Source organism: Rhinolophus sinicus, linkage group LG10, assembly GCF_036562045.2.
Source record: "Rhinolophus sinicus isolate RSC01 linkage group LG10, ASM3656204v1, whole genome shotgun sequence".
Classification (NCBI taxonomy): domain Eukaryota; kingdom Metazoa; phylum Chordata; class Mammalia; order Chiroptera; family Rhinolophidae; genus Rhinolophus; species Rhinolophus sinicus.
In genome coordinates, this window is record NC_133759.1 from 86,385,842 (window position 1) to 86,399,698 (window position 13,857).

A 13,857-nucleotide genomic window follows, 5' to 3' on the forward strand; every position below is an offset into this window, starting at 1 on the left:
TGATCCTTTTTTTGAGATACACTTCTGTTTTACCTTAGAATTTTATTGTGGTTACATATCCATTGTCCAAACCAGATTTGCAACATATCTTGTTAAAAGTGTTGAGTCAATGAAATTAAATATTGAGAGTAATATCTAATATAAAAGATTATTAGAATCTGGCTGGTTAGCAAAGCTTAAAAATAGTAAATGTTAGCTGTGAGTGGTACTTGTAATCTTCATTTGATGTTTTAAATTCTTTATAATTAAAGCCTGTAATGTTTAACATATAAGTTTAATTTGCATTAAAATAGTTAAATAGTTTTTAAAGAGGGAAAATAAGCTTTATATTTCCCTCTTAAAACATGCTAAATGTGGAGTGTTTATTATAAGAGTAAATTCTTATTATAGAAGGAAAAACCTTTAGATATTAAAATATGTCCAAATACATGAAAGCTGTATATAAATGCCTTTTATTCATGAAGAAACTTTTGTTTTACACCTATCCTCATTAGCCCTCATAGGCTTTACCCTTGTATTTAGCCTGCTTGGTGTTTGCTGGGCTTTTGGGATCTATACATTAATGTTTTTCATTAAATTTAGAAAGTTTGTGTTCAGTATTTTTTCTGCTGATTCACTCTTTTCTCTTTTAGGATTCTAATCACACATATATCAAAGTGTTTGATATTATCTTTCATGTCCCTGAAACTGTTCTCCCCCTTCCTCCAATATTATTTTCTGGGTCCTCTTTTGATGAGAGAATTCCTACCGATCTAACAAGTTACGGACTCTTGCAAGTTACTGACTCTTGGTTCTGTCTCTACTCTCATGTTAAGTCCGTTCAGTGAAAATTTCCTGTCAGTTCTGTTTTATATTTTCCATATCTCTGCTCAAACTCACTATTTGTTCATTGACCATGTTTTAATTCTTTGAACCTATTTTGATTTAATTCTTTCAACATAATTACAGTTTTAAAGTACCTGTCTAAGACAACATCTGGGCATCTTGGGTTCCATTTCTATTGGCTTTTAAGTTTTTTGTCTATGGATCACATGTTTCTTTGTATCTTTAATTATTTTTAATTGAATATTGGAAATTGGATAATAGGTAGAGATTCTGGAGTCTCTTATCTTCCTCTGAAGAGTGTAAATTCTTGCTTTAGCAGGTAGTTCAATTACTGGCTGATCACCTTAATTTTAGGTTTGATTTTATGCTTTGTTAGTGTGGATCTTAGAAACTGGAAGGTATTTCTCTCAACCTCCCAACTTTGTCTCCCTTGTGGATTTTTTGGTCATCGTCCTAATACTGTTTTTTTCCAGCACTACTCAGTTTCTAGTGTCTCCTTTTTGCTTTTAACCGTGTAGCAGCTTGGTACAGGAGGTGGTCTTCCTGTCTTACACAGCTGGGCCTTGGCCGTGGCCGCCTGGGGAATCCCTCTGTGGTATTCTTCTGGGGCACCCTCTCACTTGAGCTTCTTCTCTGGCGTATTAGCACCCATACTCGGACCTTTGCTGCATCTCACTCATTGGGAAAGTTGTGCTGCTTAGGTGCTACTAGCTCTCTGCACCGTGGGAGATTGTCCTGAAGCAGAGAGGGCAATGCGCTTGCCTCAGTATGCTCTTCCTGTTGCCCACTGCTTGCAGTCAGTTGCCTTTTATATTTTGTCTTGTGTTATAACGTTGTTTATGGAAGGAGAGCTAATGCAGTTAGTTATTCCACCATGGCTAGAAACAGGCCTCAGCCTCATCTTAGGATGGAAATAGATGAACTCGTAAGTCGCTTGAGCCACATAAATTCTTTGCTCTCTGATGTGTGGATCCTCCTGCCACCATACAAATCTCTAACCTCATTTTCACCCGTTAGCCCTTTTCACTCCTTTCTGTAGCTCATTGTTCACTGTTTAGATAGAGGTTGGGATTTGGTGTCTTTGGTGCACATCCTTGCTGGGAAAATGGTATCTTCTGTTATACCTTTCTAGAAGCAGAAATAGCTCTACCACAGTTAGCACACTTGCCGTTTTGTTACAGAGCTACTTTTAGTGAATTTGCAGCCAAGCATGCTAAAGATTCACGATTCAAAGCAATTGAAAAGATGAAAGATCGAGAAGCCTTATTTAATGAATTTGTGGCAGCTGCAAGGAAGAAAGAAAAAGAAGATTCGAAGACCAGAGGTGAGAAGGTAAGATGGTTTTAGTTCCAGTGGTGTGATTGATGGAAGTGTGAATGGGAGGGGCCTAAGCTGGTGCTGTGCTTCTAATCTCATTCACGAGCATAAAAGGACCCACATTAACTGTTTAGTCTTTTAACTTAATTTTTACTATATAATTGTTTACATGTGTGTATTCTCTCACTTGACTTCCATAATGCTTATTTTAGTAGCTTCACTAAACTGCATAAGTTTGCTTTAAGTTTTTTTAATACTAAGATGCCAGGTAAACCCAGAACTGGTTGTTGATGCCTCTCTGGTGCCAGCTAAGTGCCTGCGAAGATTTCAAGATTCTTTATAGGTGGTAACATTTAAGTTTCAAAAAGCTTCTTTATCTTTTTTGTCCTCTAAAAGCATTTTAGTGACTTTCTAATCTTTTAGTAAACATATCTCACATGTGAATCATTGCTTATCAGAATTAAAGGTCAGCTATTAAAGATGAATGAATTCCAAATGTCATTTGATAGTGTCAGGAGTGGAGAGGAGCTCACCACTGGGGAGCCAGACTGGTAGGGAGATGGCACCAGTGGCGTGTGAACCATCAAAACCTGCAGCTACTCTCCTCAGTGTCCCTGTGTGCTTCGTGAATGGGGAGAAGGAACCTCTGAAGCCTAATCACTCTTGACATTTCAAATTGCCTCTTATTCCAGGAAGTTAAAATATCATAAATTCTATTAAGAAATGTTAGGGAATTAGTATCACTTTTGCTGGGAAGAAGCCTCTTTCATTGAAAATAACAGTATTAGGTGAAATGACTTTTGTCAGAAATGTTTCAAATTTCCTGATTTGTTGGGCCTAAAAGTAGATTTTTCCAGAATTATTTCAGTATTAACATTTTTTTGGTAAATTATGATACTTCTCAGAGGAAATGTGCAAAATTGAGTTCTACTTGAACATCTTATGTGTTATATGAGAAACATGTTAATTGATTGCTAGTTTTGACTTTTAGCCGTAATCTATTTGATTAAAGAAAACCAAGTAAATAAATGATTGATATGGTATGATTTGTATGATTGCTTTTATACAAATTAAATGTTTTTTCTCTTTGCATTTGTAACTAATTTTTTTCTTAAACACTTTTTTAATGTAACTATTTTATGTATTCTGTTTTATGACAAGTGGATAGAGTTTACAGTTTTGTGCTGTGCGGCCTGTCAATCATTTCAGTTCTGACAGCTATTAATCACTGATACGTAAAATATTATGGGATTCCCTAGTGAGGAAAAAATTGGTATCTCTCTGTGTGGTGACTTTAGCCTCCCGCAGTTCCAGTACTTTACATTTTTTTAGTCTGTTTCCTTGTGAAGTGATGAGAGTTGTGCCCAGAATGTGTTAATTAAAATAAGAAACTAAATAGACATTACATCTAAATAAACCTATTCAGCTTTATTTTCTTTTGATTGTAAAATTTTAATTCTCTATAGGTTTGGCTTTGTACCATTACTAAATTTAAAAAAAAAAAGGAAGGAAAAAGAAACTGTCTCAGCCAATTTAAAGAATGCAAAATCAATTACTAACTAGGTCATGAAAGCAGAAAACTTTAAGGGTTAAAATGTAGTATATTTTATATTCACATTCTGAGAAGTGTTTGGCTAATAAAGTTTTACCACATTCTTCATGACTTTCACTGTATATTTATTCTTATGAAGTATATTGTCTGTACTGTTTTTTGGGTTTGTTTTTAATCACATTTTAACTGTGTAATTGAATAGCAAGATCACTACCAGTAGCATGCTGGTATATTGGGTGTCTCTTTTCTTGTTCTTCTCTAACCGAATCAGTAGCTGAGTCAAAACCCTGTGAAGGACACTTGACTTGGTGAAATCTTTTTTTTCCCTTCCGTAGGCATTTTCAAGTTAAAAGAGTACAGTCATTTTCACGTAGCTTTCACTGGTAATTTTCCATTTTACAAAAAAAGTGCCCCTAAAACTTGTTTATTTTTAATAGACTGTTTTGTTTGCCAAAGTATAGCTACAGTCAAGTTTTTGGTTTTTTAATTATAATTTATTATAACCAATTTTTATAAAATTTTGGTTCAAATAATTTACCATTTGGAAAAGCACATTTGAAGTTGCACATAATGCAGTTAATCCTTAAGGCTCAAGGGACTGTTTCTCCCTATTAAATGAAACAGCCTAGATGGTAAGGTACTTTTATTTAAAGTTTACTTTGGTTATGTATCACACATTTAAAAAACTATCATTTTTATTTTGTAGGCTTTGTATTTAATATTTGAAAATTATTTTAAGTTAATATGAATTCCTATAGCTTAGAAAGATTCCTATTTGATAGAGCGTGCATGTTTTATTTAACTTTTATAAATTTTGCATTCTAGTTATGTGCATCTTGGGATTTGGTGTTCATCATGTCAGATACAAAGTAGACAAGATGAACAGAAAATTGATGTTAACATCTCTACGTCAAGTAGTTTCTTTATCACGTCTGGAAATACTGGATTTATGAGTATTTCTCATTAATCCAAATAAAGTCAAGATCCAAGTTCAGTAGTGGAGAAATCTGCAGTTGATTAGCTCTTGTCTTTAAAAAAAATCCTTTAATATAGAAACTGTTTCTTATAACCTTACAAGTATTTTCCAGAAAGGACCTCAGCCTCCCTTTTAATCCTCTGATAGGAGAAATAAAGTTATAGAAAGAAATGAGAGGTTTGGAATAGGCCGCAGGAATGATTCATTGATTTTGTGCCAACACATTTTAAATTCTGATTTCATTCCTACCTTCTCATTCCCTTGTTCAGGTGAGAAGGCAGCATGTTTAATCTCTCTGGGAAGGAGAGGTTCTTGACATGGTCAGAATCTCTGTTGAAATGACTTTGGCTACCTTGGTTATCTTCCCTGGTAGGAGTACAGAATGATATAGATGAGATTAAATTTTAATACAGGTCCTCAGTGGTGCATAAAAATAAATGCCTCATTTATCCCTTTCCCTATTTTAAAAAAATTATAAATACAGTTTGGGAGAGGGGTCCTAAGTATTGTATATGTTGATACTAAAGGATTGATATTGTTTAATACCTTTGGTATAATGTTACTAACTTGGTACATCAGTTGTTAAATATGTTATTTCATTAACACTTATAATCTGAGTCATATAACGGTAAAGGCATACATATTTAATGGCTAAAAAGTACAGAAAATCTGAATGTAGTTTTTTAATAATGATTAATTAATTATGACCAACATAGAAATGCTGTAATTTTTTCTTGAATATAATGTTACAAACATTGCTCTTTTTTAAACCAAAATACAAAAATTTACCCTATTTATTTGTTTTCAGGTATTTGACAGTATAGTTTTAGATTTGTAATGAATAAGACCTGCTATTTGTGCTCAATTATTTCTAAATTCCTGTATTTTAACAAACAAAAAATTTCATTCATCTGCTTTTTAAAATAAATCATTTTTACCATCTTGATGCTAAAGTATTTTACTGTCAGTTCGTAAGCTGGATCTTAGCTAAAAATAAATCCAAAGTCATATTCCTTATGAAAAGATGACATTGCTGAGATCAAATATTATAAACAATATAAAAGTTTTTTCTATATTTGAATAATTTCATTGGAGAATATGATTTATCTTGAATTTGGTAGATTTTAAATGAGAGCCTATATGTGTGTTGATTTTTATATGTCTCATGAAAGAGCAATCTGATACTCTTACTAAAATTTATTCCACTCTAAATAAGTGCATTTAAAAAGTTGTTATTCTCATCTTTAAGGTAAGGGAACTATATTTGTTTTTGTAAACATTTAGATATGAGGAATTTCTCATGGCACATTGTTTCCCCCCCCCCATGTTGTTTTGAAATGCAGATTAAATCAGATTTCTTTGAACTATTATCTAATCATCACTTGGACAGTCAATCTCGATGGAGCAAAGTAAAAGACAAAGTAGAAAGTGACCCACGTTACAAGGCAGTGGATAGTTCATCAATGAGAGAAGACCTTTTCAAACAATACATCGAAAAAATAGCCAAGGTAACTATTGTGTTGACTTGTACTGTAACTGTGGAATCATCAAATCCTTAACTGTGTTTTTAAGGTATTTGCTGCTCCTTGGGGGTTTGGAATTTTTCTTGTTGATATTCTGAATATAAGAATCTCTAGTAGTTGATTTGGAAATGAGGTACAGTATTTAGGTATATTCTTGGTAAAAACTAGGTTTTGAAATTTTACATTTGGCAAACTTGTTCTGTAGAAACGCTTTGAAGCAGTGGTAAGAAGGATAATGTAATTTTACTTTTACAGAATTTAGACTCAGAAAAAGAAAAGGAGCTTGAAAGGCAAGCCCGCATTGAGGCAAGCCTCCGAGAACGAGAGAGAGAGGTTCAAAAGGCTCGATCAGAACAAACGAAAGAAATAGATCGAGAGAGAGAGCAACACAAACGAGAAGAAGCTATCCAGAATTTCAAGGCTCTTCTGTCTGACATGGTATTGTTACTCTTTCACCTTTCTCTCTGTAAAGTACTGGATCTTACCAATCCATAACATTACCTCTTAGTCAACATTTTAATGTTCTTTAACTTGACTCTGAGGGAAACAATTTGGTAAGTTATTTATCAAGCCTTTTAAAATTGAGTGCATGGTTTCAGCCCTGTTGAAATAGGAAAACCCTAGTTATTTAACATTTTCAGAAGTTGGATGTTTTGTACGTATGAAAATTCATAATCTCTCAGTGTTAAAGCTTTATTTTTATTGGTTTTGATGGATGCCATCTTAAATTATTACACTGACTGGCTGTAGTAATAAATTGTGCAGAACATACTTTAAATTTGTTGTTGTTGATCTAAGGTCATCAGTGTGATGACCGGTTATTGTCCATGTAGATGGTATGAGATGTAGGACTAAGGGTGCACTGACCCCAGGAGATACCCTGGAACGTTCTTGAAAATCCTTCTGCATTACCCAGGGTTGCTGAGGTATGTAGGTTATTTTGTCCCTGCAGTGAAGGCCCTACTCCTGCTTCTTTTCTCTCAGCGGGCTCTTCTCATCATTCCTGTCCCATTACAATGTTTCTCCCCTTGCTTCTGCCAATCTTTCTGTTCTCTGGACAGCTGGAGTTGTTTCCTCATCCTTTCCCTGCCTCTACTTCCCCGCTGGGTTCATCTTATTGCAATCACAGAAATCTTTGTAGAAGACAAAGCTGATTTCGTCACCCTCCCTGGTGCTTACTCTCACCAATGGCCTACTCTTCAGATTCTGTCTCCTCCACATAATATAAAAGACTCTTCATTTCTTGATCCCCGCACCTTCGTATTACCTAACCCTCTTTGGTTTCCTCTCTTGCCCCTAACTAGGCTCTAGCCTTGCGGAACTTAACCTTTAATGAATCACACTGATGAATCCTACTATTGCTCATGCCAGTCCCTCGACCGAGAATGCTTTTAAACTGCCCAGCACAGTGGCGAACTTCCTCATTCTTCAAGAGCACACGCAGCTGTCTCTTCTGTGAGGCTGACCCACCTGGGCAGACCTGAGCTCGCTGTTCCTTTTGTTGCCCTGTGCTCAGCGTATACCTCTGCAGCACCAATGACATGTGACCGCAATGACTGGCTTATGTGCCTGCTTCCCTAAAACAGTGAGCCCTTTGAAGGAAGGCATCTTATTTTGTATTCCCAGTGCCAAGTATAGTACTTAACCTGACACGTATTTAGATGCTTGATAAATGTTGGTTAAATCAGTGTTTGTTTTTTCTTCTTTCTTACCTTTCTGTATTTTCAACCTCCCATATTTTTTATCCTTGCCAGCAGTGTGACTTTTTTGATAATGCCATTACCCACATTGAAGCATACCGTTCTGCTGGTTGGTGAACCAGCAAGGCCTGTCTTCTTGTCTGTTACCTTGTCTTCTTAACCATGTTCATTCTTGCTTATGCTTCCAGTATGTAATTGATAAGTCCAAATCTGAGTTTAGGATTTGTGGTGTGTGTGTGCTTGCGCTACTTGGTGCTATAATTAGACAATGTATATCTTATTTCATTTGTATCCATCTCTCTACTAAAAGTTGGTAAGGTGTTAGGTAAAATACCTAAGTATTATTAAAGTTCTTGGGGACCATGGTTGATGGGAGATACCTTCTCTTCATCCTTTCCCACCTTTACATTCATACTTGATAGCTTAGGTGTGCTCTGGGAGGTAGGTTTTCTGACTTAAAAAGCACATTTTCAGTGACTGTTTAACTAACGTGAAGTCACCAGAAGCTTCTTTTGTTAAATGTGTCATCTTTTGTAAACAAACGAGATTTTTATTGTTGAAATATAAGAACATACATCTGGTGATGGATACAGTTCTCTGTTTCAGGTACGGTCTTCAGATGTGTCATGGTCTGATACCCGGAGGACTCTCCGGAAAGATCACCGCTGGGAGTCAGGATCCTTGTTGGAAAGAGAGGAGAAGGAGAAGCTCTTCAATGAGCACATTGAAGCGCTCACCAAAAAGAAGAGGGAGCACTTTCGGCAGCTTCTGGATGAGACTTCTGCAGTAAGTTCCTTGTTTGTTCTTACTTATCTGCACAGATCGCCGTTAATAGTTCCCAAAAGTAAAACATTGGTACGATTTTTAGTGGTGTGCTCTTTAGATCCATTACTAGAATTCATGGCTTTTATGACACTTTCTTCTAGGATTTTTTCCCAATAAAATGTTGATGGCATTCTTACTATTTAGAAATTATTTCCTTTTGCAGTTTTCAAATTCATACCTGCTCCTGTGGCTATTCAAAATATCCTCAGCAGGGGCCCGGCCCGGTGGCTCAGGCGGTTGGAGCTCCGTGCTCCTAACTCCGAAGGCTGCCTGTTCGATTCCCACATGGGCCAGTGGGCTCTCAACCACAAGGTTGCCAGTTTGATTCCTCGAGTCCCGCAAGGGATGGTGGGCAGCACCCCCTGCAACTAAGATTGAACACGGCACCTTGAGCTGAGCTGCCGCTGAGCTCCCGGATGGCTCAGTTGGTTGGAGTGCGTCCTCTCAACCACAAGGTTGCCGGTTCGACTCCCGCAAGGGATGGTGGGCTGCGCCCCCTGCAACTAGCAGGGCGGCTGGACCTGGAGCTGAGCTGCACCCTCCACAACTAAGATTGAAAGAATAACTTGAAGCTCAACGGCACCCTCCACAACTAAGATTGAAAGGACAACAACTTGACTGGAAAAAAGTCCTGGAAGTACACACTGTTCCCCAGTAAAGTCCTGTTCCCCTTCCCCAATAAAAAAATCTTAAAAAAAAAAAAATATATCCTCAGCAGTGTGTGATCAGAGATCCCTCCTAATGATAGATTTAATAGATGCCCTTTTATTGCTCCATTTTCTATCTGGTATCATGGCCCCTTCGTGTGGCAGTGTGAACACTGTTGTCCAGGTTTTGCTCTTGTTTATCTGCTCTCTTTTGGTGATGGTTTCCTCAGAAGTTAGGAAGTTGCCTTGGAAATGCAGGGTTTGCAGGTGATTGTCTTAGGCCCCCTTGCAAGTATGGCCATGAAAATAACTCTTGTGGCAAGCAAACAAAAAGAAACTGCCTTAAAGTTGCTTGCTTGTCCCTAACTAGGCCGGGTATACTTGAGCATTCTAAGCGATGGCAGGTCAGGGTGTGATATTACGTACCACGCGCTGCGGTTTGACCCCTCGGTAAGAGAGTTGTATTTATGTTTTTTATTCACTTGTCTTTTCAAAGATCACCTTAACATCCACGTGGAAAGAAGTAAAAAAAATCATTAAGGAAGATCCTCGGTGCATTAAGTTCTCCTCCAGTGACAGGGTAAGAGGATTTTTGTCTGAGCTTTACTGTCAGTTTATAAATGTTAATTGGGTGCTTAATCAGCAGCACTAGTATCATGACCAAAATTAAGTTGATGGTTTTAAGTGTATAACAAGTGTATGAGAAACAGATTTGGATTTGAAGTTCACATTCTCCTTTTTGCACGATCAATTAACAAGACAGCACAATAGAAACTTTAAAAATTTCATCCTTGGGGTTAAAACTGTAGTTTGGGATCCCAGAGATTTAATGAAGCTATAGTTCTTACTTATTGTGTAGTCAGTTGCACTGGATGGATGTATTCAGGCTGGCAGTTAATGCCACGCTGTCAAAGTGCCTCACTGAAGCTACGCCAGCAGAACTCCATAGCATCATCTCTAGTTCTTGAAAGCTCAGAGGCTTTGGAGTAGGGGAACCTCAGATGCGTGAGGTTTGTGGAAGTGGGGCCCTGTTCTGGTGCCCGGTGACTCCCATGTAGGGAACAGACTCACCTCGGGTCTGAAATAGTGAATGATGTCAAGGAAAGTGTAGCTTACTCCAGTCTGTTTTATTCCTTGGCCTTTCATTTGTTCTTCCCATCATTCTCCTTTCCTGGTTGGTTTCTCTAGGTCTAGAACTCCAAATACTCTTCTTTTTCATACCCTATTAAGTTGTGTTTTAGACGTTTGGGCCACAAGATACACATGGCTGGGAAGTGTGGCAGATACACAACTGAGAGATCCAATCACAGTTTCTAACTTTCTGATTGTTTAGAATTGATAATAAGGTCTTTTTTTTTTTTTTTTCTTTTAAGCCCAGAGAGTTTATACCTGTCATAACTATTACTAAAAAAGTTAAATGCTCAGTATAATTTATTTATGAAAATTAGGTTGATGTATCCATAAATTATACCACATTAGTATCTTTGTGCTAGAAGACATAAATACAGTCTAACGCACATTTAACTCTTAATTTCTTTATTTTTTAAGAGTGTCTGTCTACCACTTGAGGTTGTTACGAAGATTAAAGGAGATATCCTCATAAAACCCTCAGTGCAGTGTAGCACATAGCAAGCCCTCAGATTTTAGCCACTACTATTATATTATGTGGTTCCTAATTCTTGCTTTCTTTTTTTCTAAAAAATGTACATTGCAGATCTTGCATTTTAATGACTGTTATGAATAGATAAATGTACCTTACTGTGTTTTTCTTTTGAATTTTTTATTTTATGATTTATTCATGTGACTTAGAAATTTAACAAATAAATTTATTTATAAATTTACTGGTTTAATATCTGATTTAATTTTGGAATTGTGGATTTTTTTTTCTAATCTTGTTGTCTTTTTGCAGAAAAAACAAAGAGAGTTCGAAGAATACATCAGAGACAAATACATCACAGCCAAAGCTGACTTCAGGACGCTTTTGAAAGAGACCAAATTTATAACATATAGGTGTGTGCAATGAAATGTTTCATATCAGCAATTATCGTCTTTACTAGTTCTTGCTCTAATGGCCAAAGCATACTTTGCATTCACACACATGTTGACATTATTAATTTTTAAGAATAATAAGCCAACTTTTATCAAAGGCCAAATACAGCCCATCTGTACCTTAACTTTTTTTTTTTGTTTTTTAAAGAAAGGGCCCAGATGTCAATTCTTATTTTGTGTTACCCACCATCCAGTTTTTTAAACATACTTTTGTTTTTACTTCACTGCTTTTTTAGGAGTACCCCCAACTATTTAAGAGTTGTATTTCATGAAGAGAATTTTTAAATAATCCTTCACTATCAATTATCTTTGCCTCCTCTGAAGACTATTCAGTGTTGTTGAACCATTCTGAAAGTTGAAATCTTATTTAAGCTCAGCAAAAGCTTTTTCTTCTCAGAGGAAAGCAGTTTCCTGGATACTTTTAACTAAAAATTTTAAATTATAAAATCAGAGCTTTCAAACAAGATTTCTCTGTAACATACCCAGTAGTTCCCCCCACCCCCAACAATTTATCATCAGGAAAAGTTTTACATTGCTTAGCCACCAGTAGGCAGGAAACCGTTGTTGTTTCATGCTCCGGCTTTTCTTCTTTAAGAGAAAAAAGTTGAACCATCTTAATGAAGGGTATGTGCACGGGAGGATAGATAGTGCTGAGGGTGTGGTTTTTAGGTATTTTGTCATTGGATTTTTTGGTCAGGATCCTTAATGTTTTGCATCAGCTTGAGCTTTTAAACTAGATGTGAAGTAAGACTTCTTTCTACATTTTTATAGTTAATTTAGTGAAAGATGTGAAAGTGAAAGCTTGTGAAAGATGCTGGGATTGGCAGCCCTGCAGACTGAAGTCCTCTGTTCATCCACAGAACAGGTACAGCACGGGCAAGATTTACCCACCCACCCTCAGCCCTGATCTGGAGGGACCACCAGTAGGGGTGGGAGGGTAATTCAGCTTCTGAGGCCCTTTCACTCCTTGGAGTCTTTGCTGAGGCGACTTACAAAGGTGACCACTGCAGTGAAATTTTTCTTAAAAAAAAAATTTAAAAAAAAATGGAAACACAATTAGGAACTAGATGGACATTTCCAGCTCATTTCTGAAAGACCTGTGAACAGCAGTCAGTAATTCTTGGACTTCTTTTCTTATTTCAGATCCAAAAAGCTAATCCAGGAATCTGATCAGCACCTGAAAGATGTAGAAAAAATTTTGCAGAACGACAAACGGTATCTAGTCCTAGACTGTGTGCCAGAGGAGAGGCGGAAACTGATTGTGGCGTATGTAGATGACCTGGATCGCCGGGGTCCACCCCCACCACCCACAGCGTCAGAGCCCACGAGACGATCCACAAAATAACTGCATACTCTTCCACAGGGGTATCTATTAATTCAAAATGCTTGCATGAGCCAATTTCGGGTTTTTACATGTTATGTGCAGTAGTCAAACAATTGCAGAACCATCTGACGAAAAGGAGGAGAAGCATTTGTGAACAAGTTGCTGAACAGAGAACACTTTGGAAATATTTATGCTTTTCTTTGTGTGGCATGACTGACATACATACTCAAATATAGGCTGTCTCTAGTAAATCTAAAAATTTGAAGCTAAAAATCATCCTTTTATGAGGTGTGGAAGTCAGTGACTTTTGGTGACGTTCTTCTAGCAGTGTTATACATGCAAGACATAAGAGCATTTGTGGTTTGAACTTGCAAGATACAGATACCACAGACTCCAAGAAAACCTAAGTTGGGGTTTGTTTTGTTTTGATTTTGTTTTTTAAAGCGGGTAAAAGAGAACACACTGAAAATTGAATTCTTCCAGAGGTTAAGATTATTATAATGGACATACTTTTACCTTTGTCTCTAAAGAACACTTTAGTTTTATTTGGTCACTTATGTGCTTTGATTATCCCCTCTAAATTATAGGCCAGGTCTTGTTGTTTAGCCTAAGAGAAGATTTCTGTAGTAATTTCTTCTCAGGTATGGAACCACGGTCATACTAACATGTGGGCCATAATAGGACTGCTGGTTAAACACCTTTTATTCACCATTAAGTGATCTTTATCAATATTCTGCATTAGACAACAGATTACCTTTCTGGGTGTTCCTTGTAAACTATACTCCTGTTGGAATGTTAAACTTTTGTTTCTAAAGTTTAATTTTAAGATGTTTGAATGTTCAGTTTATGTATTTGAACTACAATAAACCAACCCTTTTTATATATGTGGATTGTATATGATTATTACATAATTTGTAAAAACTTCTTTTAAACCTGTTCTTTCCAGCAGCAGCTGATGTAATTTAGCACAAAGAAAGCTGACTTTAAAATTGGATATCACATCATTTTGAAAGGCTCGAGTATAATAAATTACTTGCAGCATAAGACAGAAGGGGCTTGGAAAGAGCCATTTTGGTGTTCAGTCCCTCAGCAGTATCTCACTGCTTTATATGAAGATGC

The 13,857-nt window shown here is 36.7% G+C and overlaps 1 protein-coding gene across 8 annotated transcripts in view; it reads left to right on the top strand.

Annotated features, from left to right (window-relative positions):
- Positions 1-13,622, top strand: part of TCERG1 (transcription elongation regulator 1) — a 55,631-nt gene extending 42,009 nt beyond the window's left edge. For 6 of the 8 annotated variants that reach the window (XM_019739090.2, XM_074313725.1, XM_019739092.2 and 3 more), the window contains 7 exons: positions 2,007-2,157; positions 6,014-6,178; positions 6,449-6,631; positions 8,500-8,679; positions 9,862-9,945; positions 11,275-11,375; positions 12,558-13,622. In XM_019739090.2, coding sequence (XP_019594649.2) covers positions 2,007-2,157; positions 6,014-6,178; positions 6,449-6,631; positions 8,500-8,679; positions 9,862-9,945; positions 11,275-11,375; positions 12,558-12,759 — 1,066 coding nt within the window. In that variant the 3' untranslated portion in view covers positions 12,760-13,622. Of the gene's footprint in view, positions 1-2,006; positions 2,158-6,013; positions 6,179-6,448; positions 6,632-8,499; positions 8,680-9,861; positions 9,946-11,274; positions 11,376-12,185; positions 12,280-12,557 lie in introns of all 8 variants that reach the window. The other 2 variants (XR_012489815.1, XR_012489816.1) reach the window with 1 other exon arrangement.
- The last annotated feature ends 235 nt before the right edge of the window (positions 13,623-13,857 follow it).